Raw genomic sequence first — 24,358 nt, forward strand, 5'->3', positions numbered from 1 at the left:
GAAAGGCCCCAGGGCGCTCTGGGTGATGAGATGCCTCCAGGTAAGGCCACCACAAGCACCTCCTTAGTTGTCTAACAAGCTATCAGGCTTGTTTCTGAGAGGAAAGGGACAGGTAAGCTGGGGCGGGAACAGTCACGGCTTGGACTTTGCACTGTCAGGGGACAAGTGTTCTCTTCCCGGTCTATGTCGCCACTTCCTCTTTCTGCCACCTCCCTCCACACCCACGTCCCTGCCCACATGAGGGAGAAATATCCTGGAAATAAATTCCACCTCCCTGTGACACCATTCCAGCTAAGGAACACCAGAGATGCATGGAATTCTTCATCAGGCCACTCCTGGATACTGTTCTGCTTAAAGGAGAAATGAACACTCCGCCCCGCCCCACCACTAGCCTGAGAGAATTCTAACCTAGATTCTAACTGTATCTCTAACAGGAAGTACCCAACATGGATGACTTCTTCTCAATCACTAGTTCTCAACCCAGGGAGACTGTGGCCCTCCATATAGACACAAGGCAATGTCTGGAGACATTTCTGGTTGTTACCACTGGAGAAGGTGCTACTGGCATCTCACGGGTACGAGAAGTATACTGCTCCACAATCGAGAACCCACAGGTTGGCCCATAACAAAGAATTATCTAGCCCAAAGTTCAAGAGTGCCAGAGCTGGGAAAACCTATTCTATACCATGCATTTTCATCATGGGTGAAAACTGGTTCTTGATGGTCAGAAAACTCTTACCTTTTTTATGTACAAAGCATAGATAAGCATTCAGCACCTGAACAGATACACAGTGTATCTCTGGTATGATAATCTCCCAGGTAGTGGGGGCAGGAGGTGACTAGACAAAGTGTGTCTAAAAAGTCTCCTTAGGAGGCACTAATTGAAAAAAGGTTGAGAAACACTGTTCTGGATAAAATGACACTGGTCAGAGAGAGGGGCAAATAAAGAGTATATGGGGGCTTCCAAGTCATCCCTCCACCTTCATACCATGTTTATTCAGGTCCCAGATGCGAAGAGTCTTATCCCGAGATGCAGAAACCAAAATCAAACTGCCACTGGGTGTGAAGCTCAGATCTCTCACGACATCCTGGTGGCCGGAAAGATTCAAAAGCAGTAGCCCTAGCGTGAGAGAGGGGGGCACTAGGTCAGGGGGAGAGGAAGCCCTGGTCCTCTGGTCATGGCCACACCCCTCAGTCAACAGGCCGTCCCTGATCAGAATTTGCAAGCAAGCCCTGGGGGCCTTGATCCCAGCCAGAAATGACCTACCTGTCTGTACCTCCCAAATCTTGATCTGCCCATCGTTGAGCCCAGTAGCAAGGATCAGGCAAGAGACGTCTGGCACCTGCGGATGGTGGCGAGCCCAGAGTTTCTTGCTGGGAGGAGAAGGCCATGGGCTGAAGGCCAAGCCCCAGACAATCTGCCCACAGTCCAGTGTCTTCTCCTTTGGGCTGCCTCGCCCTTTTGTCTCATTTTTGCTGCTTCGGCTTTTGGCTTCGAACCCTTTAGGGATGCTGGGGAAAGCAGAAGAGGTTCTTAATTAATCTGAAACTGCCACCAAGTCAATCAACCTTTCACTCTGGGGCATCTAAGCCTTTGAAGTCCTAGAAACAACTTTGGTGAATTCTAGCATGACTTTTCTTCCTGTTTCTTTTTAGAATTCGTGTAACTGGGACTTCATTGGCCATGGCTCATTCCCCTTCTGACAGCCCTGCAGTGGGGTGACCTGCCCTGTGGGAGAACTAGATCACAGATGCTCCAGGGAGTCATTCTCTTCTTCGGGAAGTTCTCCCGGGTTTTGGTGCATGGAAGGAGAGAGACACTCAGTGCTCCCCATGAGAAAGAAAGCATGCTGTAGGTCTGGAACTAGGACAGAACTTAGAGCCTGATTACCCATTTGCTACTCTCCTGCCTCCTAACACCCCTTTAACTCTAGCTTAGAAAGCACCCTAGGAGCAAAAAAATAAACCCCTTTCTGGCCAACAGTTTGCTTAGTACACATGATTTCCACCTTCCCTCACTTTGCTCCGATCCATGAGTGAGGCTCTTTCATTTCTTTTCTGATGACTCTTCCAGCCCAGGAACCAACCAGCAGGACAGTCAAGCAAAGAACTCAGAGCTGTTCAGAGGTATGCTGATCTCAAAGATCTTGTAGCCCAAGCCTTGCCTTTTACCTTCTACTTATGCTGAAACATAGGCCTAGACAAGCTAAATAAGACTTTGTCCCTAAGAAACAGGGCCCTGCCCACACTCTATCTCACATACTTCTCAAAGGAACAAGCAATTAAATTGCCCTGCAGTTCAGCCCGCAAATGCAGTTTCTGGTCTGCGGTATACTTTATCAGTGCAAGTACTCAGTCCTGCTTTTCTACCTGACTCTGATCACACTCTCGGGTTTGTCAAACTGAAGGAATGGGGGTGAAAAAGCTGGAACTCATTTCCATGAAAAGTCCTATAGTCGATGTACATGCAGCTGAACCTCTTTCTGTATCACATTTGTTCCCCCAAAGTTAGGTAAATCATGCTTTTGTCAATCACGTGGTTGAAATATATTAAAGAATTTTCACCAAGTTCACCTACAAAACTGGCAGCAAGAGACTGAGGGCAGTGTAGGTTCTTTCAGCTCTGGAAACCCTATTATTACACAGCAGAGGCTGGCATGGAGTGCCCAGGCAGGCAGTCTGTTTTGCACATGAAGTCTGCTTGTTTGCCTGCATCTCATTGAGGGTCACTTAGATCATCTAGCAGCAGAGCTGACTTGTCCTGATGAAGACATATGCCCCCAAAGCCAAAATATTTACTATCTGCGCCTTTAAAGAAAAAGTGCTGACTCCTGGTCTAAATGGCCAAATGTGCTCTGAAAATTTGTCATTCTGACAGAACACCTGAATATGACAGTGAACGTCTTTTCAATGAAGGCTGCCCATTGCACACATGGCCCCAGACAAGCCGACACATGCACTTCAAAGACCTGCCTGGCTCTGACTTGGGAGCCCGAGTTGGCCATCTGGGGAAGCACACAAAAGGCAAGCCATGTGAGAACTCTGCAGGATAGCTTGCAACCTCCAAAGTTACCTTTTATTTCTTTTATAACATCCTAACTTCTGTATTTGAATTAAGAGATGAATCTGTAGCTACTTTACTCCAAAGGAATTAAGGCACATTTATATATTAATTCATTTTAACATCATAAATGTAATTTTTCTAGAACAAGATAGTAAAATCTCAACGCTTGGGACAGAGATAACTTTCCCAGGGTCACAAAATCGCAGGCAGAATCAGAGCCAAGTCTTGGGTGTCCTAGCCTAGTGTTCAGCAAATGCCTTGGACTTCAGAGTCTGCAATGAATTCAAGGGGTGAGCTACGTGGAAGGTAGGGGGTGGCTCGGGACCCAGGTAGAGTCACTAGAACTTAAATTCATCAAAACTAAAGTGTCTGAAAATGCTATTTCTAAAAGTAGTATATTATTTCGTTAATATCAATTATTTGCTCAATCTTGAAAGCATTGTATGATTTCTTAAGTGTGTAACAATCCTAACAAGGAATATAAAGGACTCAGATTTTCTCTTTTAAAGAACTTTTAAAATAACAATTATTTCAAACTATAAAAATAATAGTGGAAAATGGGGATATTTTGGGAATGAGACAATTATAAAAATTACCCAGATCCTAATGACAAAGATCCGTCTAGTGAAAGCTATGGTTTTTCCGGTAGTCATGTATGGATGTGAGCATTGGACTATAAAGAAAGCTGAGCACTGAGAATTGATGCTTTTGAACTGTGGTGTTGGAGAAGACTCTTGAGAGTCCCTTGGACTGCAAGGAGATCCAACCAGTCTGTCCTAAAGGAAATCAGTCCTGAATATTCACTGGAAGGACTGATGCTGAAGCTAAAACTCCAACACTTTGGCCACCTGATGCGAAGAACTGACTTACTGGAAAAGACCCTGATGCTGGGAAGGATTGAAGCTGGGAGAAGAAGGGGATGACAGAGGATGAGATGGTTGGATGGCATCACTGACTCGATGGACACGAGTTTGAGCAAACTCCGGGAGATGGTGAAGGACAGGGTAGCCTGGCGTGCTACAGTCCATGGGGTTGCAAAGAGTCAGACGTGACTGAACGACTGAACTGAACACCACTCTAACCACAGTAAACACTGTACCATGAATTTTTATTTATGTATGTACATGTTATTCAAAAACAAATTTGGGATCATATTGCATCGAGTTTCATAGCTTGCTTTTCTGAGTAAGCCTTGTACTGTAAATATTTCCTCAAGTTATTACTCTTCAAAATATATGGTTTTTCCCTAAAATAAGTAACATTCCATTTAACATGTTAAACAGTATTCCCTTCATTATATTAAACAAACAATACACAAAAAGGGTTAATGCTCACATTTCTATTTTCCCTAATTAATATGGGAAAAATATATTTATGTCTAGTAATATGTATATATTTGAATACAGGAGTGATTTTCAAGGAAATAACAGATTTTCCACTTTATGCTTTTTAAAAAAATTATTTTTCAGACTAAATCTACATCAGACCCAAGTCTGGATACGAAGCTGAATCCCTTGTATTTAGACTGGGGGATTAATAAATAATGAATGATCTTGACATTTTCATCAAACGAGTATAGAAGGAACTGAAAATTGTGATTTAAAAAAAACAAAAACAAAAAACAGGGCTTCCTTGGTGGCTCAGTGGTAAAGAATCCCCCTGCCAATGCAGGAGACATGGGTTTGATTCCCAATCCAGTAAGATCCCACATGCTGCGGAGCAACTATGGAGCCTGTGCTCTAGAGCCCGGGCACTGCAACTACTGAGCCCACCACGTGGCAACTATTGAAGCCAAAGCAACCTAGAGCCCATGCTCTGCAACAGGAGAAGCCACAGTAACGAGGAGCCCTCGAACCACAACTACAGAGTGGCCCCCGCTCGCCACAACTAGAGAAAAGGTTGCACAGCAATGAAGACCAAACACAACTGTAAATAAATAAACATTAAAAAAAAAAAGCAGACACTGAAATCTCTGATGGCGGCAAAAATATCAGATGGCAATGCCATAATTTCCTTAACTGTTCTTCTCGTTACCAGATTTTAAACTATTTCTGATTTTTAACTATCATGATTAATTTCATGTTGAAAAGCAGTGTATGTAATACATGACCTCCCATTTAGAGCAACATGGGTGAACCTAGAGGCTGTCATACTGAATGAAGTAAGTTAGAGAAAGACAAACAACATATTATAGCACTTATATGTAGAATCTAAAAAAAAAAAGGTACAAATGTACTTATTCACAAAACAGAAATAGAGTTGCAGATGTAGAAAATAATTTTATGGTTATGGGGAAAAAATGGGAGGGATGAATTGGGAGGCTGGGAATGACATATACACATTACTATATATAAAACAGACAACGAACAAGGACCAACTACAGAGCACAGAGAACTCTACTCAATATTCCATAATAACCTATATGGGGAACAATCTAAAAAAGAGTGGATAAATGTGTACATATAACTGATTCACTTTGCTGTACAGCAGAAAATAATACAACATTGTAGATCAACTATATGCCAATAAAAACTTTTTAAAAAACAAATAAATAGATGACCTCATTTCTGAGATTTTCTGATTGCAGGAAGAACAGTTTTAAGATTGTTGAAATGGCCTTCCTTCCAGAAAGTGCACAAATGTACATCCCTCAACCCCTGCAGTGTGCAAAGTACTCATCTCAGCAAACTTGCATCAGCATTACCTATTATCAAGGCAACAAGTTTCAGACTGAACTTATGAAAAACATGTGACTTATAAAATGCTTAAAGCAAAACAAATGAGACCTTCAAGGGCAGGGGCCATGTTTGATATATTTCAGAATTCTCAGCACTTGGCTCCTGGTCAGGCAAGGAAGATTTGCAAAAAATGCTGGCTGAATAAATAAATACAGATACAGAGTTGCCCTGGGACAAATGAAAAAAATGCAGATGCTGGGCCATCTGACTGGGAGCTCACAGCTTTCAAACACTGAGACTTGTCCAGCCCAGAGAAAGAAAAGCTAGTTAGTATCAGAAACAACTTGGTTGATAACAAAAAAGGCAACTAGCCAATTTTAAAATGGACCAAGGATCTGAATAGACATTTCTCCCAAAAAGATAGGCAAAGGGCCATAAGCACATGAAAGTGGGGTAGGGACTGCAAGATCAGCAGTCAATAGGGAAATGCAAATCAAAGCCACAATGAGATGCCACTTCACACCCATTCGGATGGTTATGCTGCAAGTGTTGGTAAGGATGTGGAAAGTCTGGAAATCTCCAGCACTGCTCCGGGGATTATAAAATGGTGCAACCACTCTGGAAAACAGCCTGACATGCCCTCAAATGGTTAAACACATGTGAAAACATATACCCACACAAGATATGAAAACATATATCCACACAAGAACCAGTACGGAAGTGTTCGCAGCAGCATTATTTTTAATAGCCAGACTGCCTGGCATATCAGCTCACTAGCTGATAAACCTATAAAACAAAATGTGATGTCTCCATAAAATGGAATATCATTTGGCAATAAAGGGAAATTAAGCCATGGAGCATGCTAAAACACAGATAACCATGAAAATAGCACCCTAAGTGAAAGAAGCCAGTCAGCAGATGACATAGTGTATGATTCAATTCGTATGAAATGCCTAGAATAGGCAAATCTTTAAAGACAGAAAGTAGATTAGAAGCTGGTCAGGGCTGGAGAGGAGAAGGGTATTAAAAAAGAATGATGGGTTTCTTTTGGGGGTGACAAAAACGTTCTAAGATTGGTCATGATGATGGATGCACAACTCTGTAAATATACTGAAGTCACTTAATTGCACACTTTAAATGGGAAAATTGTATAGTATGTAAATTATACCTCAATAAAGCGGTTAAACACACACACACACACACACACACTTGGGGCTATCAACAGAATGAGGTTTCACAGGTACAGGATGAAGGACCCTGGAAACCCCGAAGATCAATTTCTGAACTGTTCGGCCACCTTCCCTCTCCTGCTCTTGGGCAGGAAGTCATTTGGGAAAGTTCCCCAGGACTTCCTCATTCCTTTGGGTGTGAAAGAACTTACAACTGCTCCTCCAGCGGCCAGGGGATCAGCTTCACAATGCAGTGTCCTTGAGACCAGGCGAACCAGGAACCATCCGGGGAGAAGGCAACGCTCCACGTTTCACAGCTCGACTTCCAATCAAACTGGTGGGGGCGCCCGGGCTTGAGCTCGGCCAGCAGCAGCGGCTCTTCTGGGGCAGGAGACAGCATACTTCAAGAAGGCACCCTCACCTCACTGGAAAGGGCATAGCCCAGCCCCCCAGCACCTTGCTGACTCAGACACAGGAAAGCAGAGGTCGTCCCCTGGCAAAAAGTGACAGTCTGGATTCCCGGAGGGAGTTGTCATTTAAATGACCCGGGGCAACAACAGTAGCCACAGGCCAAATTCCAGTGGGGTTACTCAGTTCTGGCACTGCTGGTTAACCATGACTCAGAGTAACCTTTGTCAGGGTGAACCCAGTGAAGGGGGGCCTCGTTATCCCATGAAAGCCCAAAGAGGAAGAAAGGAGGCAGGCTAGGCAAGGATCCAGCTAGAAGGTAATGATCAGGAGGCCTTCAGATGTACTTAAGTTCTCTCCGGAAAGGAGTATTTGAAACTCACAGGCTTCCCCTCACTCGCCAGCATCCCTCCCATCACCAAGGCTAACACTGGCCCTGCTCACCACCTCCTGATCTGCCCTCCTCTTCCATCTCCTCTCTGTTCTGGCTTAAATCTTCATCCCATCTTGCCCAGATTTTTTCACAAGATTCATTTTTTCCCCTGCCCCTAGGGACCCTGCTAAAGCTGAAACACACATTACATCACAACATTTCTTTCAAATACATTTCAAGGCACCCACTTGCCTACCACTAAAGGCAACCTTCCTCCCCACCCCACTGGCCCCAGCCTCCCTTTTCCAGTCCATGCTGCGTGCCGGCCATACGTCTCCCTGTCGTGCCCCAAGTAGCTCATTCGAGTTCACGCCTGGACTCATGTTCTGCTTATGAGAATCCCACCAAGATTAGCAACTGAGAAGCGTACCAGGATCTCACACTATCAAAGCAGAAATAAGTCCTATCCTGCTTATTTCACTGCTCTCTCTTATTTCACTGCTCTCCTTATATTTCCCTCTGCCCCAACCCCATCTCCAGCTCGGAATTTATACAGCCTCCTTCAAACATCAAGCCAATTCAATCCTTGTTTCTCGGGGTGAAGGGTGGGGGCTGGACTGGTGCTTCTTCATCGACTTGAAGGGCAGTTCCTAGTTCAACTCTATCCTCTGATGGAAGATTCTCAATGGCTGACAAAGCCTGTAAGTTCAAGGCCTTCAGAACTGATGCTTTGATTGCGATACATATGAATATAAAAACTGGCTTCCATCCTGAATGAGGTCACTATCTGATAAGTATGTTCCACTTTAGCACTTTTGAGACTGACCCTTTTATAGCTGTTACCAGATAGATACTAATTTAACAGCTCCTGTTTCGTGTATTTCAGGACATATCTCTATATGTCTTCTCATAGTTTGACCTTGTTAAAATCAGGATGCGTTAAGTGATGACTTCTCATAGTTTAATAGGCAGTATTTTTTTAGTGACACATAATGTCAATACAATCCATGATATCTTAGATTCAATGAATCAGATGGTAAACACGCATATATGTATATAATATTTTTATGTGTGTATGTATATATATATATATGTATTTCCTGATGTATGCATTATAGGAAAATACAGGGGTATGTCCTATTTACATGGATATATTTTGCTGAAAATTCTCTTTAAATAGAATTTTAACAAATTATATCAAGACTTTGTGGCTTTGCTATTTACAGAAAATTTTAAAAGTTTCCTTTGTAAAGAGAATATTCATTCCCTGAGGTTCTACGTGGAAATCTAGGTTTTGAAATATTAGGTCTGTCTAAATTGGCATTTGTACAGGCCTAGGTAATTCCTCCTAGAAATCTGTATTTTTGTATATGTGACCCTTTCATTTATACAATTACTTGTGTAATCGAGCATACTCCTCTGGGTTTGAATATGTGCATGGTAGGACATTATTTTATATTTCAAATTGAAAACAAGACTTAACGTTAAGCAGCAATCCTGTGGTGTTTTCTTTATTCTCATTATTTCTAGGTATCTTAAGGTAACAAGGCCCTACCCTGTCAATGCCTCCTTCATGTTATCCAGTTCTCAGCTGAGGGCACTTCTGTCCCTTAGGGACATGTGGCAATATCTGGAAATATTTTGGTTGTCCCAACTGGGGGTGGTGCTACTAGTTATCTAATGGGTGGAGGCCAGGGACGCTGCTAAATATCTTACAGCGCACAGGACGACCGCCCCCCACTCCCACAAAAAAAAATTATTTTGCTTAAAACATCAATGGAATGGTGTTGAGGCTGAGAAACCAGTAATAGTCAAATATTAAACGCCATTGACCTGGAGGTACATTTTTATCACCTGACTTTATTCCATCCTGGTAAGAGCCACACTTGGTTCACTTCCTCCAGGATATGCATGTCATCCATCCTTTCAACACCACGCAGGCTCCACACAATATGAAAAGAGGTCAACCCTGACTTCTCTCTTTTCTTGACCTCCCAATCCAGACCCATGAACAAGTTCTATCGAGTCTGCTCCCAAGAGACTTGGCAAACCTAACTTTCCTCCACCTCATGGCTGTTTATTCTCAACTATGTAACACCATCTCATCAGCATCAGCTCATCTATCCAACATTATCTCTAAGCAGCTTCCGACTGCTCTCCTAGCCCCCTCTCTGGCCCCCACCACCCATTCTCCTCACCTCTCAGTGATCAGTTTCAATCCATCTCTGAATAAAAACCTCACTCTGCCCTAGAAGTCCTGCACACAGGCCTTTTCTCACCCCTTGGCGGTGCTCAATTAGTTCCAACCTCAGGGCCTTTGCACCAGCTATTCTCTTCACCTGGAATGCCTGCTTGCCTGGCACCTTCTCTTCATTCAGGTTTCAGCTCAAATGACAACTCCTTAGAGAGCCCTTCTCTGATCCTAAGTCAAGGTTCTTCATAACTTCTCACTTTATTTTCTTTACAGTACAAACACCATTGTGATCATTATCTGTCATCTTCCAACTAGGACATCAATGCCACAGAGTAGGGATCTTGTATGTTTATGTCCAGTGCCTAGCAGAGTTCCTGGCAGAGAGCAGGCCATCAGTAAATATTTGTGGAATAAATATACATGGTATCTCTCTATAATATACATGAAATGAAGTCCCTTAGACTGTTATGATGCCTTTGCCAAAAATTTAACATGAAATGCTTCTTAAACATAAGCCATATCCAGATTTCACACTCTATTTCTGTCATTTGGAGATTTAATCTCTTGCTATCTCAGGCTCGAGAATTCAAAGACTAAAATAATGAGAAAAAAAAATAAAGGAACTATGAAGATTCTTAAAGGGAGGCTGGGCCCAAACTAAACTTGGCAGCTGGAAGAGAAAGCCATAATTAGTGCACAACTTAAAAAAAAAAAACAACAACAAAACAAAAAACCCAGAGGCAAGAAGATCCAGCTTCATCTGGGATTGTACCTGTCCTGGACCTTCTTGGTGAAAAGGCCTATGGATCCAAGTTTTCTAAACATTGGGATGTGTTTGGATAATCAGGCGGAGTGGAAAGATACATACCATGGGCCTCTTCTGTGGGAGGAGATTTGCCTGTACACAGAGATGGAAGCTATGAAGGACTCTAGCTGGCAGGAAGCTTGACGATTTATCCTGCCTTAGGATCTTTACATTAGCCATTCCATCATCCTGGAAAACTCGGCCTGGCTGGCCCCAGATCCTCGTCCAGATTAGGCCTCAGTGCTGGTGTCAACGTACGAGAGACCTTCCTGGCCTCGCTACCCAAAGTGGTCCAGTGACTTGCGTTCACTGCACTGAATTTTCCTTTTAACCATCACTCACCCATCTTCTCTTGATTGCTTGTTTTTAGGTGACCATAGTTTCTCTCTTCCCCATCCTCACTTCAAACTATTCACTGCTATCGGGCTGCACTGTCCCATTCAGTAACCACTAGCCACATGTGGTCACTAACCTTCTGAAATGCGGCAAGTCCCAATTAAGATGGGTTGTTAGCTACACAATACATGCTTTATTTTGAAGACTCAGTACAAAAACAAAAATCTAAAAATGTTCAATAATTTATCACGATTATATATCGAGATGACATTTTAGATATGCTGGATTGACTAACATTTAATTTTAAGATTAAATCCACCTGTTTCACTTTTTTTTTTTTTTTTAACACCGCTACTAGAACATTTCAAATTGCATACGTGGCTTGAGGTTATATTTCTATCAGCCAGTGCCGGCCTAGAGAGTGCCTGGCATACAGTAGATACTCAATAAATATTTCAACGTATAAATGCATTCTAACCACTGCTCTGAAGATATCTACTGTTGCCCATTGTAATCCCATCACAATGGCCTTTATTCAGTTTCAAAAGAACATAAAACTGACCTTTTTTTTTTAAACAGTAGCTTGGCAGCTCTCAGTAGCTCAGCCCACACCCCAAAACACAGTCATCAATCATTAGGAAAAATCCAGAACTGGAAACAGATTCCTGCTAAAAAGGGAGACTAGCTCCAGATCATTGTTAGATATACACTAAAAGGAGTCAATGGAAATGACAGCGGAAGCTAGAAACAGATTCACATAAGATTTCAGGCAAACAGTAGAGGCCATTTAACAAGAGTTCTATGGGTAACACACTCACTGAAAAGAAAGCCCTAATCTAGATGGGAAAGTAGAGAGAGCTACCTCTATACCTGGTATTGAATGCTTGGCTCCAGCAAACAAAGAAATGTCATTTCCCAAATTAAAAAGTTACACCACCCTGGGGGAATCCCCTGATTTCAACCCACCCACCCACTGGTAATCCCTATTCCATCCAAGGAGTCAGGGAAACATAAAAACACCCACAATCATAATCTTCCAGACCAGAATGAAGCTTGCACTTCACTGGAAGAATACAAAGAGGTTATGGAACAAATTCGGAGCCCAGGCCTTGATCCCTTCAGAGAAATTTCCCCTAAGGAAACTGCCTTTAAGCAAGGGAGAATATTCAAGAGTTGGGACTCCCAGAATAAACCACAAGCCCACACCAAGTTTCTATATTAGCGAGGTTTAGAGGCAAAGTGGTTGGAAAGATTCTGAAGCACGGGCCTTGAGGTCTGGCCTTAGCACAAGCACACCATTCCCACTGAGGCTGTATGTTCATTTGGGCGGACCCTCTAAGTGCTTCCAATATTGTCTGATTTCCACACCGTTTTCTGATAAGCTGTTAACAGGATAGAGGCAAGTACCTCACTCTGAGGCGTATCCTAACTTGTCCCCCCATCTATGTCACCAGGCTCGCAATATGGGTTTTCAAATGGAATTCCAGATCCGATTTCCCAACCACCCGCTAAGGCAGATACTATTATTAGCCCATTTTGCAGATACAAAAGAGACTTGTGTTAAGTGGCCCGTCACGATCACACAGCTTCTATGGGGCAGAGCGGACTCCCACCCAGACCTCGAGTGCGTCACCTGACACCTGGGCACCCACCCCCTCTCGGGTATCAAAACACCCACCCCTCCTAGGGCCTGGCATCCCCGGCCTCCCAACCGGGCGGTGGCGTCCGGCCCCAGGAGCCCCCCACTGTCCCGGGGGTGGGGATCCCCGCTGCGCAGAGGCCCGTAGTCCCCGGGTCCGGCCGGGAGACGGGAGAGGTTGGAGAGGGGGTGGGGGCCGTTGACAGCGAAAGTGAAACAAAGCTGGGCGCCGGGCGTGCACCTTGCCGCCGGCCGACGCGGACGTCCCAGGCCCGGTGCCCCACGCCACCCCACCCCCGCGGACCGTTCCCTGCCGAGCCTGCACCCCCACCCCCAGGGGAACGGGCCCTGCCCCGCCGGCGGGGAACGCGCGCCGCGGCCCCACTCACCTCCGGCCTCCATGGAGGACGCGCGCGGCCTCGCGGTAGGCGGCGGGCGCCTCAGCCCCCCGGGCCGCCGGCCCTCATGCCGCCCCCACGCAGCCCGCCCCCGCCCCCGCCCCCGCCCCCGCCCCGGCCCCGGCCCCGGCCCCGGCCCCGGCCCCGGCCCAGCCGCCGCCGCCGCCGCCGCCGCGCCCGCCGCCACCCGGAGAGGCCATCAGCTGCTTCCCGTCACATGGCGGCGGGCGCGGGCGGGGACGCGCGGGGGGCGGGGCCGGGGCGCGCAGGGGAGAAGCCGGGAGCCGGGCTGCGGGCGACGCGGGGCGGGCAGGTGGACCCTGGGGGCCGGGGGGAGGCGAGGGCTGAGGGGAAGTAGGGGATGTGGGGGCAGGTGGCCTCGGGCAGGATCGAGCGCGGATGGAGGGGCAGCGGGGCTGATAAGGAGATGGGGAGGGTGGCGGGCAGAAGAACCTGGGGTTTGGAGGAGCCTGGTCCAGGGGAAAGTGGGGGCGGGGCGGCGTAAAACCCAGGGGTGGGGGTGGGGCTCGGAGGAAAACGGGGGTCGGTGCGGGCAGGAAGTAATCCTGGGCGAGGGTGGTACTGAGGGAAAAACCGGCGTGGGAGGCGGGCAGGTGAGGCCCGCGGGATAAAAAGGGGGCAGTGGGGGATATTCGGGGAGCTGGGCTGAAGGGAAACTGGGGCCGGCGGGGGCACGGGGGTGGGAGAGCCGAGGGGCAGAGGGAACGCCTGTGGTGAAGCTGGGAGGCGTGGGGCTCGGGTGGAAAAGGGGCGGGGGAGCTGGGGTAGAAATCCGGGTTGGGGGAGAGATGGGTCAAACGGAGTGGGGAGGACTATAAGGGCCAGATAAGGACCAGAGATGGAGGGAGGAGGTGTGAGTTAAAAAAGGGATGCGGCGGAGCTGAGGGAAAAACGAAGGCTGGGGTACGGAAAGGCATCGGGGAGCTGAGGAGGAAACTGGGGGAGATGGGGGGGCAGGGTGAGAATCGGAGTCGGTGGAGGGGCGGGAATCTGAGTGCAGGGTCAGAGGAAGGGGTCGTTTTATAAAAAAAATGGGAACCAGAAAAAGAAAGCCCACTGGAAAATGGAGGATGAAAACGAAAATGCTCCGGTTATAAGGGGTAGAGGGCAAGGGGCAAACAGCCAGAGAAAAAGAGGAGTTAAAAAGAGTGGGGGTCCGAAAGTGGACAAGCTGGATGGACTTGAGTGTGACCCAGGAAACGGAACAGAAGTGAAAGCAGGCAGAGGTAAAATGAAGGGCTGGGAAAACAGAAGCTGGTAGTCAACACACACACAACATGGAGTGAAAGTCGCTCAATTGTGTCCGACTTTTGGGGACCCCATGGACACGGTCCATGGAATTCTCCGGGCCAGAATACTGGAGTGGGTAGCCTTTCCCGTCTCCAGGGGATCTTCCCAACCCAGGGATCGAACCCTGTCTCCCACATTGCAGGCGGATTCTTTCCCAGCTGAGCCACAAGGGAAGCCCCAGCACATGGAGAGACTGGATTAAAAAGAACGTGGGAAACAGGTGACAGCAGGAAACATGAGTTTGGTTAGAAGGTAAGGATCTTGAAAATGGGACAGCTTTGATTACAGTTTAGGAAGCCTGCAGTGAAGTAAAGAAACACGGGAGAGACAATGACCCAAGAAAAAAGCCTCTAACAGGGATAGGGAGTGGAGTTGGGCCTCCTCAAGTGGGAGTTGAGGTGAGACTTTGTTACAGTTTTTGTTCAGTCATTCAGTCTTGCCTGACTGTTTGCCACCCCATGGACAGCAGCATGCCCGGCTTCCCTGTCCTTCACTGTCTCTCACACTTTGCTCAAACTCATGTCCATCCAGTTATTGATGCCATCCAACCATCTCATTCTCTGTTGCCCTCTTCTCCTCCTGCCCTCAATCTTTCCCAGCATCAGGGTGTTTTCCAATGAGTTGGCTCTTCGCATCAGGCGGCCAAAATATTGGAGCTTCAGCTTCAAAATCAGTCCTTCCAATGAATATTCAGGACTGATATCCCTTTAGGATTGACTGGTTTCGTCTCCTTGCTGTCCAAGGGACTCTCAAGAGTCTTGTCCAGCACCACAGTTTGAACACACCAAACCTTCTTTATGGTCCAACTCCCACATCCATACATGACTACTGGAAAAACCATAGCCTTGACTATGCGGACCTTTGTTGGCAAAGTGATGTCTCTGCTTTTTAATACGCTGTCGAGGTTTGTCATAGCTTTCCTTCCAAGGAGAAAGTGTCTTAATTTCATGGCTGCAGTCACCATCTGCAGTGATTTTGGAGCCCAAGAAAATAAAATCTCTCACTGTTTCCATTTTTCTCCCCATCTATTTGCCATGAAGTTATGGGACCAGATGCCATGAACTTAGCTTTTTGAATGCTGAGTTTTAAGCCAACTTTTTCATTCACCTGTTTCATCTTCATCGAGAAGCTCTTCAGTTCCTCTTCACTTTCTGCCATTAGGGTGGTGTCATCTGCGTATCTGAGGTTATTGATATTTCTCCTCGCAATCTTGATTCAAGCTTGAGCTTCATCCAGCCTGGCATTTTGCATAATGTACTCTGCCTATAAGTTAAAATAAGCAGGGTGACAATATACAGCCTTAACATACTCCTTTCCCAATTTTGAGCCAGTCCATTGGTCCATCTTCAGTTCTAACTGTTGCTTCTTGATGTGCATACAGGTTCATACAGGTTTCTCAGGAGGCAGGTAAGGTGGTCTAGTATTTCCATCTCTTTTCAGAATTTTCCACAGTCTGTTATCATTCAAAGGCTTTAGCGTAGTCAATGAAGCAGAAATATGGGGACTACTATTAGCTGAGCCTCGTGAGAAACTCCAAAACCACTGACCACTGCAGCGACTCAACAGCTCGCAGAAACTGTCTTTTCAGACATTCCATCAGTCTACTACTCTATGATGATTCCTACCCTAACCCTTTAATGTTAGAAAACAGGCAGTCTGACCAAAAAGAGATATGTATTTGAGGATATGCAAATACAATGGAGAGATGAGAGGGTAGGTAGCATCTACAAGTCATAGGAAAGAATAAAATGGCAGCAAGAACAACATTGTTACTAGTATTGGGAAAGCTAGTTAAAAAAAAATTGTGGATGGCAATCCCATTTCCCCAAATCTTTTAGTTTACTAATCAGGTCTAAATGAAGATCACTAAAGCATTTATTTAAAAATAACTTTATTCTATTATCTTAAAAAACAAATCCATGTTCTAACATCAGGATGAATTTCTCCCAACCCCCCACCTCCATACCAAATATGAAAATGTAAGTAGTGCAGAGAGAGCTGTTTCTTTCTTTTTGCAGCAGTTCCTGGCCAGGACCATGGTGAGAAATACCAGTTGGCACATGTTGCATCATAATAAATTTTACCCAACAAAGATGATTTTCCAGGTTTCAGTGTCTAGGTTAGGGAGATTTTCTATCATGGGTATTCCTGCTGCAGTAACAGTAATAGGTATGTGCTTGTGAGAATGGGAACTGATAACAAAGCCACAGGATTATGGGACCCCCTCCCCAAGGTCCACCAGGTTTGGTGGAAAAGGAATGTCAGTTGCAATGGCCCAGAAGTATTTATCTTCTAGGTTCTGATAAGTATATCTCCTGGTCTCCAGTTCACAATTCATTCAGGTAAGATTTTTTTTTTTTAAAGCACAATGTAAGTTGGACTTTGCCACAGAAAGTCTATAACCCACTGTTGACGACCTGCTAGTGGAGTTGGGGATGGGTCATCTTAAAGAACAGGAAAAAAAGCCCTAATTCTTTAAAAATCCTTCAAGCTTGAAGACCACCCCTCCCCCCCCAGTACTTCAGCTCTTAACTGACCCAACAATATTATCTGTGCACACAGGGCTCAGATATACGTGACAGCAGTCACAGCTCAGCTGGACAAGAGTTTATCATGTTTGGCACCAAGACCTTGAAGCTCCCATTTGCAAGGGGAAAATCCTTGAAGATTTCCTATCATCAGGTGTGCATGCAAAAGAAGAAGTCATGGGGAGCATTTCCGTCATCTTGCAAATCATTGTCTGCCTTCCAGGTAGGGAATTCTTTTTCCCCCCACCTACAGTTTCTTTGCTTTTTCCTTTTTAAAATATGGTTGCCTCTGCACAGTGGACTGTCAGATCCAGAAATGGATTCATCAAAGACTAGCTCAGTGTTCAATGACTTTAAACACCGCCTGTCTTAAGTATCCCATTCTGAAATGACACTAACTTAGACTGGTGAGAGTGGTTAAGTACGTGAGGTTCCATGCAGCAAAAGATCCAGCCCATCAAGAGAACAAGGCCACAGGTATTCCTGAGGGGTGGACACTGCAACCAGCCTCTGACTTCTCCAGTGTTCTGAGCTGAGGACAGGGCTCTCACTTCTGGTGACTTCCTCAGTTTAGTTCCTTCATCCAAGAAAATTGACCTGCCCCAGCCACACCTGCAGGGTAACCCTGCAGATAACCAGCTTCTTATCTTAGAAGTCCCAGGCCCTGTTATTAGAGAGGGAAGTTCTCCTTTAAGTCTTGCCTGTTAGAGCAGAATATGCAGTATTAAAGAGTGCAAATTCAAGTCAGATTTTCAAGTTTAGCACACATATTTTATACCCTTAGAAGGTCCCTGACATTTAAGAGATTAGGATGAAATCAGAAAGAAAAGAAAAAAAAAACCTCTATACAGGGATCTACTGGAAACAATAGCAGCTTCAACTCATCACATGTTATTTTCATTCAGAACTTAGCATTATTGAGCGGTGTATCCTCATAACATCCTTAGGAAGGAAATACGTTTTCCCAATCCCATTTCTGAGATCAAGAAACTGAGGCCACAGGTCTACTATGTTACAAAACATTCCTCCCGCCTTTTTCAAAGCCACAGGAGAAAGGAAGGGTGGGAAAGTCAAAATTAATAGTGCATCACCTAAGAGGCTTTTCTATAAATATGAAGCTCTGACATATGTGAGGTTCTAGTGAAAGGCACTTCCTCTTATCGGCCCCTATCTCTTTTGAAAAGAATTTCATCTCTAGGAAAGCAGAAATCCGCAGAGCAATCCTCTGATGATGCCCTGGTCTGGAACCACTCTACAGAGAATGAAAGGCCCAGGCAGCAGTTTGTAACTGAACAGCTGACATCTCTTTTCCTTCCACTAGAGAAGGCAAAGGAAAAGGTAACTAACATCTGCGGAGCATCTGCTAGGCACTTTCACATCCTGAAGGACCTCAGTCCCCACCTTAACCCTGTAAAGTAGGTGTGATTTCACCCATTTCACAGATAAGGAAATTGAGGCTCAGGGGAAAAGGTAAAGCTACCTGCCCAAGCCTATGAAACAGGAAAGGAGCCGGGTCCAGATTGAAGCCTGGGTGTTTCCAACTCAAAACCCAAACCAAACTACCTCCCTCTGATTTACAGCAGTAGCTGGCACCTCTTCACCTTTCCAGAGAGCTGATGTTCACCTGGTTCCTCAGCTTACCTAGGCAGTGAGAAAGGAAATGTCCTTATCACCCCACACTGTCCTCTTGTGTACCGGGACGGGCTAGTTACAGACCTTTAATAGTGACAAAGGACAGCAAGGCCTACTGCCTCCCCCTACTCCTGCTCCCCCATCTCAGCATCAGTCAACCTGGAGAAAACCCAAATGCAGCTTTCCCCACACACACTACCCATTCCCAAAGCTTTTTACCATCGTTGAGAAAAGTTACAGTAAATCAAACCAATTTAGAAAAAAAAAGGAGAGGGGATGTAGAAAAGATGTATGTGTGTTTTCCTGTTTTGCTGAGAACCTCCAAACCCTTTGCAGCCCTCAGGCAGGGGTGCAAGTCAAGTAAAGCAGAATATGAAACTCATCTTGAACACAGCTTTCCAAGCTTTTGAGACAGATATCAAAGGACAGTTGTCTTCTTCACACTGGCCTGTCTTCTTCTTGAATGATGTCACTCTGCTGCTCACTGCTGTCATCTGTATGGGAGGGAAAAGTAGACCCAACTCTGAGTGGTGCTCTCAGTAGAGATGACTCTGTTTCCCCCTTCAGTTTTCTTTTTCGGGGAGGTGGGTGGGGGCTGCTCAGCTTGTAGGGTCTTAGTTCCCTGACCAGGGATTGAACCTGTGCCCCTTTCAATGGAAGTCTTAACCACTGGACCACCAGGGAAGTCCCTCCCGTCAGTTTTCAGTCACCTTGATTTCCAGTCCTTTACTGGTGAGTTTCATGAATGAGCAGTTGAAGCAGGGTGGGTTTCCCTGCCTTTTACCCATTCTTTCTACTCAGAATCCACTGACATGCTTGACACTGTCCACATTTCTTGGCTCCTGACATTCCCCTCACCTGGACCACCCTCTGCTTTCTGCTTGTTCAAGCTCAACTGTCCTGAAAGACATGCCTCATAGCCCACATCTTTCACAAAATGTCTTCCAACCAATGCATCCCTCTGAGCGCTCATCTTTCTCCTGAGGTCCTGTAATTTGTAAAAGTATCATTCATCAGGCAAGTAATTATTCCTTTGTGCCACAACAACTCTACTACTCTCTCAAAGGGTTGGTTAAATCTTCCTTTTATTTTCATTTTCCCTTCATATTTTAGTCTGTTCGTCCTAACTGCTTTCGTAAAGCCCATCACCATTGGTCTTGATTTTCTGGTGCCTGACAGTACCAATCTGTGTCCTTCCTAGAGCTGGCCCTCAGTAAGTATTTGTCAGTTTAATTGTTGTGTTGGTAGGTGATGGGAGATTCTCAGATTCTAGATTAAACTTTAACTGTCTTTCCCAGCCCTTAAAAAGCAGACCCTTGGAGACTTCTTCCTGGAAAGCCCACCACAACCTTGCAGAGTGCTTTAAAGGGCAAAGAGCTTACCCTGCAGAGCCTGCAGTCCATTGCCCATCTGGTCCACATTCCCATTCACCAGTGCGGTCACTCTGTGAATGTGGCCATACTTGGTTATTTCTATTGGTGACTCCTCCCTCTCACTAGCTTCCTCCTCTTCCTCTTCTGCAGCATCTTCCTCCTCCTCCATCTCTTCCTCTTCTGAATCCACCAAAACCATGACATCACCCATGTCTTGCCTCCTAATTTCCAAAAGGGAAGAAATGATCAAGAAGATACCCTGTTTTCTCCAACTTCAGCCATCACTGAATAGGGAACACTCGGTTCTCTGCATCCCCTTTGGTAACGTGGACAATTCTTCATGGACTCAATGTGGTTGAGTTGTGAAATGGAGATGATGACCTTTCAAAGAGGTGCTGCCACAGACTGTCTAGATAATCACACCTTGTGCTGGGTGAATTTTATTATCCCCCCTGCCCTCTCCCCGCTGTTCGTCTGGCAGGTGACCTCATGGTCCCAAGCACCCACCATTTCAGTTCCCCTCACAGCACATACACAGATGCTCTGTTTCTTTCCTGAAATGCCCTTATTTCTCCTCTACTTACTGAAATTTCTCCTCCTTTTCATTATTCAAAGCCCAAGTAAAGTCCTCTCCCTCCCCCTGTACCCTTGAGCTGTGACTGAGTTTGGCGTCCACAGCCAGCTGTTTGGCACTGAATTGTCCTCTAGATGATTGCTAGTTCTGCCTCCCCAGACAGACTACATTTCATGGGCCAGTCACAGTCCTGTGAGCATGACATTCTCATTTAATCCTCACATCCTGCCTCTGAGAAACAGTTGAGGAAACAAAGGCTCAGAGAGGGTCAGGGCTTTTCCAGGAACCTCAGGCTTGAAGGGCAGAGCAGCCATGTGAACCCAGGTCCACTTATTCCAAAGCCTTTTCCCATTATGCCAAGCTGCTCCCTCTTGTGAGAAATAAGCCTGAAGGACAGACTCATGCCAAAATGACCCTCAAAAATGGGGCAGTACAGGTAACACTGTCCCATGAAAGATGGTGCCAGAACAATGAAATCTCATTATTCGTCCCAGAACAGTAATACCCCAAATTATAAACAGATAAGAGGAGTGAAGAGAAGAGATCCTTGCTCTGCGCAGGCTCTCCTGGGAAGTCAAGTTCCACTTAGTTGTTTCTCCCCTACTAAGGTTCCCTCCTTTTGGGAGGGGCTTCTGGGCATGCGCAGACTAGTTTTCCAAAGCATGTTGTAAGATGATGACTTATTCTTCCTTTTAGCTCTTTTCAGAAAATTAGATAAATACGTGAATGACTGAGCTCAACACATACATGCTGTCTTTATGCCTCAACGACAAACCAGCAACATGCCTCGCCCTGAGGTCTGGCGTTGAAAAAGGAGCACAGACTTTGCAATCCATCAGACCTGGGTCTGACTGTGGGCATGGCCATCACTTCCTAGATGAGCTTGCAGAAACTGCTTCACTTCAGTGAGCCTCCCTCACCTTATCTGGAAAATGGCGATGCCAGCAGCACCCTGAGGAGTGTATGATGGGGTCTCTAATAATGCCTGAGGAAGCCCCAGCCCCAGGTCTGGCCCCTGGTGGGTCCCCAGTGGTAGTGGTTACTACTGCTCTTATGAAATGTTATAAACAAAACATCAGTGAAAACAGATTATGGAAATGGGTTTCTGATTTGAGTCTAGAGGACACTCACCTGAAAGTGCTTCCTACTGAAAGGAGAAAGGAAAAAACATTAATATCCAATAAGATCCAGTTTGGCCTCACAGAAGTTTCTAAGCCAGCTAACAGTTACAAAAGGATAGGCAATGAGAAAACTGACCCAATATGAGAGATGACAGGGTGCTCAGGAAGGGTACTTGGGTGCTTCATTATTGTAAATCTGGACCCAGTTTGGAAGCCTACAGAATGCAGCTTCAGGTGGGAGCATAACAGGGACCATCTTCCCCAACCCACACCCTCTCAGGAAGCCTGCAAGAGAAACAAAGGGGCCCAGGAAGTCCTTACCATTCCGGGAACCCCTTACCTTTCCAGCAGAACACAGGGCTGTAATACAACAGGAGCCCGGTGATAATGGCCAGTCCCAGGACAAGGAGGCTCACGACGGTGGCCACGATTCCCCCAATGTTTAAAGGTTCTGCAAAGACACACCACGCCCTTCACTCATCCACATGATACACACTCAGCTAGGAGTGCAACACCTCTTCTCCCCGGCCTGGATCCTACTCTTATCTTGGTTTCATGACCTTGAGTGAGGCATATGACCTCTCTGTGGACTGTGTTAGTCACTCGGTCATGTCCGACTCTTTGCAACCCCATGGACTGTAGCCCACCAGGCTTCTCTGTCCATAGAATTCTCCAGGCAAGAATCCTGGAGTGGATTGCCATTCCCTTCTCCAGAGGAACTTTCCAACCCAGGGACTGAACCCTGGTCTCCTGCTTCAAAAGCAGATTCTTTACCGTTTGAGCTACAGGGAAGTCTCATGACCTCTCTGTAGAGCAAGACATACATCTCATTTTCCTACTTCAGACAGTTTGTGGGAATCAAATGAAGCATGTGATGCAAAACAACGTTGGAAAATTAAAATCTCTGTGTCTTCATACATCAAGACTGTTGTTAAGGCTACAGCAATTAAGAGTGTGAATTATTGGTGCCGCAATGACATGATCAACAGAACAGAATAGGAAGGGACTTCTCTGGTGCTCTAGTGGTTAAGACACTTGTCTTCTACTCTACAGGGCATGGGTTTGATAAGAACAGGTCTGTGAACAAAAGGAAACTTGATATAGGATAGACTAGTGAGTAAAAAAGGAACTCTTTAGGAAGTGGTGCTAGACCAAATGGTTATCCAAACTGGGTGTGGAGGAAACTTGATGTTTACTTCCTCCATTCACCAAAGTCAACTGTAGATGGACTACAGAGTTAACTGTGAAAGGCAAGCAATAAAACATTAAGAAGACAATATAGAAGAATGCCTTCATGACCACAGGATAGATAAGGATTTCTTAAGACACAGAAATGCTACTGATACAGGAAAATATTCATAAAATCCACCATGTTAAAGAACCTCTGCAAATCAAAGGATACCATAAAAAAAGCAAGAAGGACTAACTGAAAGATATTTGTAACGTGTAAAACAAGGAATTAGTGTGTGGAATTTCTGAAGAACTCCTATATATCTATAAGAAAGAGGAAAACGTCAAAAAAGACAATTATGGGGAGTTCCTTGGTAGCCCAGTGGTTAGGATTCCAGACCTGAGTTCAATCCCTGGTTGGGGAAGATCCAGAAAGCCACATAATGTGACCAAAAGAAAAAAAAAAATTTAATTTTTAAATAAACTACTACTATTTTTAAAGAGGCACAATTATATATTTCATAGAAGAAACCTAAATAGCAAATAAACATGAAATAATGCTCGGCCTTCTTAGTAATCAAAGAAATTCAAATTAGAACCACAGTGAGATTTCATTTTGCACTTACTTAATGGGCAAAAATCACAAAATCTGTGGTTGAAAATCTGGGACAACTGCCATTGCAAATGGAAATTGGTATAACCACTTTGGAAAATAATTTGGTATTACTTCATAAAGATAAAAATGCACATAACCTATAACCCTTCATTTCTACTTCTTGGTACAGATATGCTGGAGACATATTTGCCTGGGGACCTGGGTATATGTGCACAGGGGGCTGGGTAAAAGATTTTCACAGCAACACTGTTCATCACAACAACAACAAATCAGAACAACACAAATGTCCATCAGCAGGAAAATCAATTTAGTTGTGGAATAGTGCTACAGTGGAAAATTACACAGCCATGAAGAGGCATGAAGTATTACACATGTCAGCATGAATAAATCTGGAAAACAAAATGTGGAGGAAAAACAGCAAGTCACAAAAAGACTACATTTGTATAGTAACAACAATTTTTTCTCAAAACTCAAAAACTAAACTATATTATCTAGAAATGTGTACCTATGCAGCAAAAATTTTCTTAAATAAAACATGAAACTCAGGAATTACCTTTTTCAGAAGGCCCAGGATGAGACTGAAAACAGGCCTACAGGTAGGGTTGCCAGATAGAATACAGTGTGCCCACATATATTTGGATTTCAGATAAACAATGAATAATTTTTTTAGAATAAGTATGTCCCAGGATTTCCCTGGTGAGATAGTGGCTAAGCCTCCATGCTCCCAATGCAGGGGGCCTGGGTTCAGTCCCTGGTCAGGGAACTGTATCTCACATGCTGCAACTAAGACCCAGTGCAGCCAAATAAAAAATAAAAATTTTAAAAATTAAAAAGAATAAGTATGTCAAATGCAATATTTGGGACATAACACTAAAAAAAAAATTCTTTGTTTTTCTAAAGTGCAAATTTAAGTGAGCAGCATGTTTTTTTAGCTTTGCTGCTATTGTTTTCTAAATCTGCCACACTACC

General features: G+C 45.1%; 2 protein-coding genes and 1 long non-coding RNA gene across 19 annotated transcripts in view; 1 reads left to right on the forward strand and 2 right to left on the reverse strand.

Annotated features, from left to right (window-relative positions):
• WSB2 (WD repeat and SOCS box containing 2) overlaps positions 1–13,180 on the reverse strand; it is a 21,002-nt gene extending 7,822 nt beyond the window's left edge. Inside the window, exons 1-6 of one of the 7 annotated variants that reach the window (XM_081539736.1) lie at positions 12,908–12,987; positions 11,590–11,692; positions 7,764–7,885; positions 7,124–7,292; positions 1,268–1,512; positions 989–1,120 (exon numbers count right to left, since the gene is read on the reverse strand). In XM_081539736.1, the coding sequence (XP_081395862.1) occupies positions 989–1,120; positions 1,268–1,512; positions 7,124–7,292; positions 7,764–7,791 (574 nt within the window). In that variant the 5' untranslated portion in view covers positions 7,792–7,885; positions 11,590–11,692; positions 12,908–12,987. Of the gene's footprint in view, positions 1–988; positions 1,121–1,267; positions 1,513–7,123; positions 7,313–7,763; positions 7,886–11,585; positions 11,696–11,897; positions 12,458–12,705; positions 12,988–13,055 lie in introns of those variants that run through there. The other 6 variants (XM_081539737.1, XM_081539742.1, XM_081539739.1 and 3 more) reach the window with 6 other exon arrangements.
• Positions 13,181–13,735: 555 nt separating this feature from the next.
• LOC145525862 (uncharacterized) lies at positions 13,736–22,526 on the forward strand. 2 transcript variants are annotated; one of them, XR_014068463.1, is made up of 5 exons: positions 13,736–14,311; positions 14,518–14,627; positions 16,938–17,126; positions 18,088–18,241; positions 21,179–22,526. It is a non-coding gene; the product is annotated as an uncharacterized LOC145525862 (long non-coding RNA). The 2 variants fall into 2 exon arrangements; XR_014068464.1 differs by having other exon boundaries at positions 13,913–13,988.
• The window catches only part of VSIG10 (V-set and immunoglobulin domain containing 10), a 39,327-nt gene continuing 31,218 nt past the window's right edge, over positions 16,250–24,358 (reverse strand). For 2 of the 10 annotated variants that reach the window (XR_014068460.1, XR_014068457.1), the window contains 5 exons: positions 21,944–22,054; positions 21,614–21,629; positions 19,918–20,129; positions 19,394–19,523; positions 17,166–19,029 (listed from right to left, as the gene is read on the reverse strand). Coding sequence is in view for 5 of the 10 variants with exons in the window: in XM_081539733.1 (XP_081395859.1) it covers positions 18,974–19,029; positions 19,918–20,129; positions 21,925–22,054 (398 nt within the window). In the remaining 5 variants the exon portion in view is untranslated. Of the gene's footprint in view, positions 19,030–19,393; positions 19,524–19,917; positions 20,130–21,613; positions 21,630–21,924; positions 22,055–24,358 lie in introns of all 10 variants that reach the window. The other 8 variants (XM_081539734.1, XM_081539732.1, XM_081539733.1 and 5 more) reach the window with 6 other exon arrangements.

The sequence above is a fragment of the Giraffa tippelskirchi genome, chromosome 11 (assembly GCF_054371585.1).
Source record: "Giraffa tippelskirchi isolate mGirTip1 chromosome 11, T2T-mGirTip1v1.2.pri, whole genome shotgun sequence".
NCBI classification, from domain to species: Eukaryota; Metazoa; Chordata; class Mammalia; order Artiodactyla; family Giraffidae; genus Giraffa; species Giraffa tippelskirchi.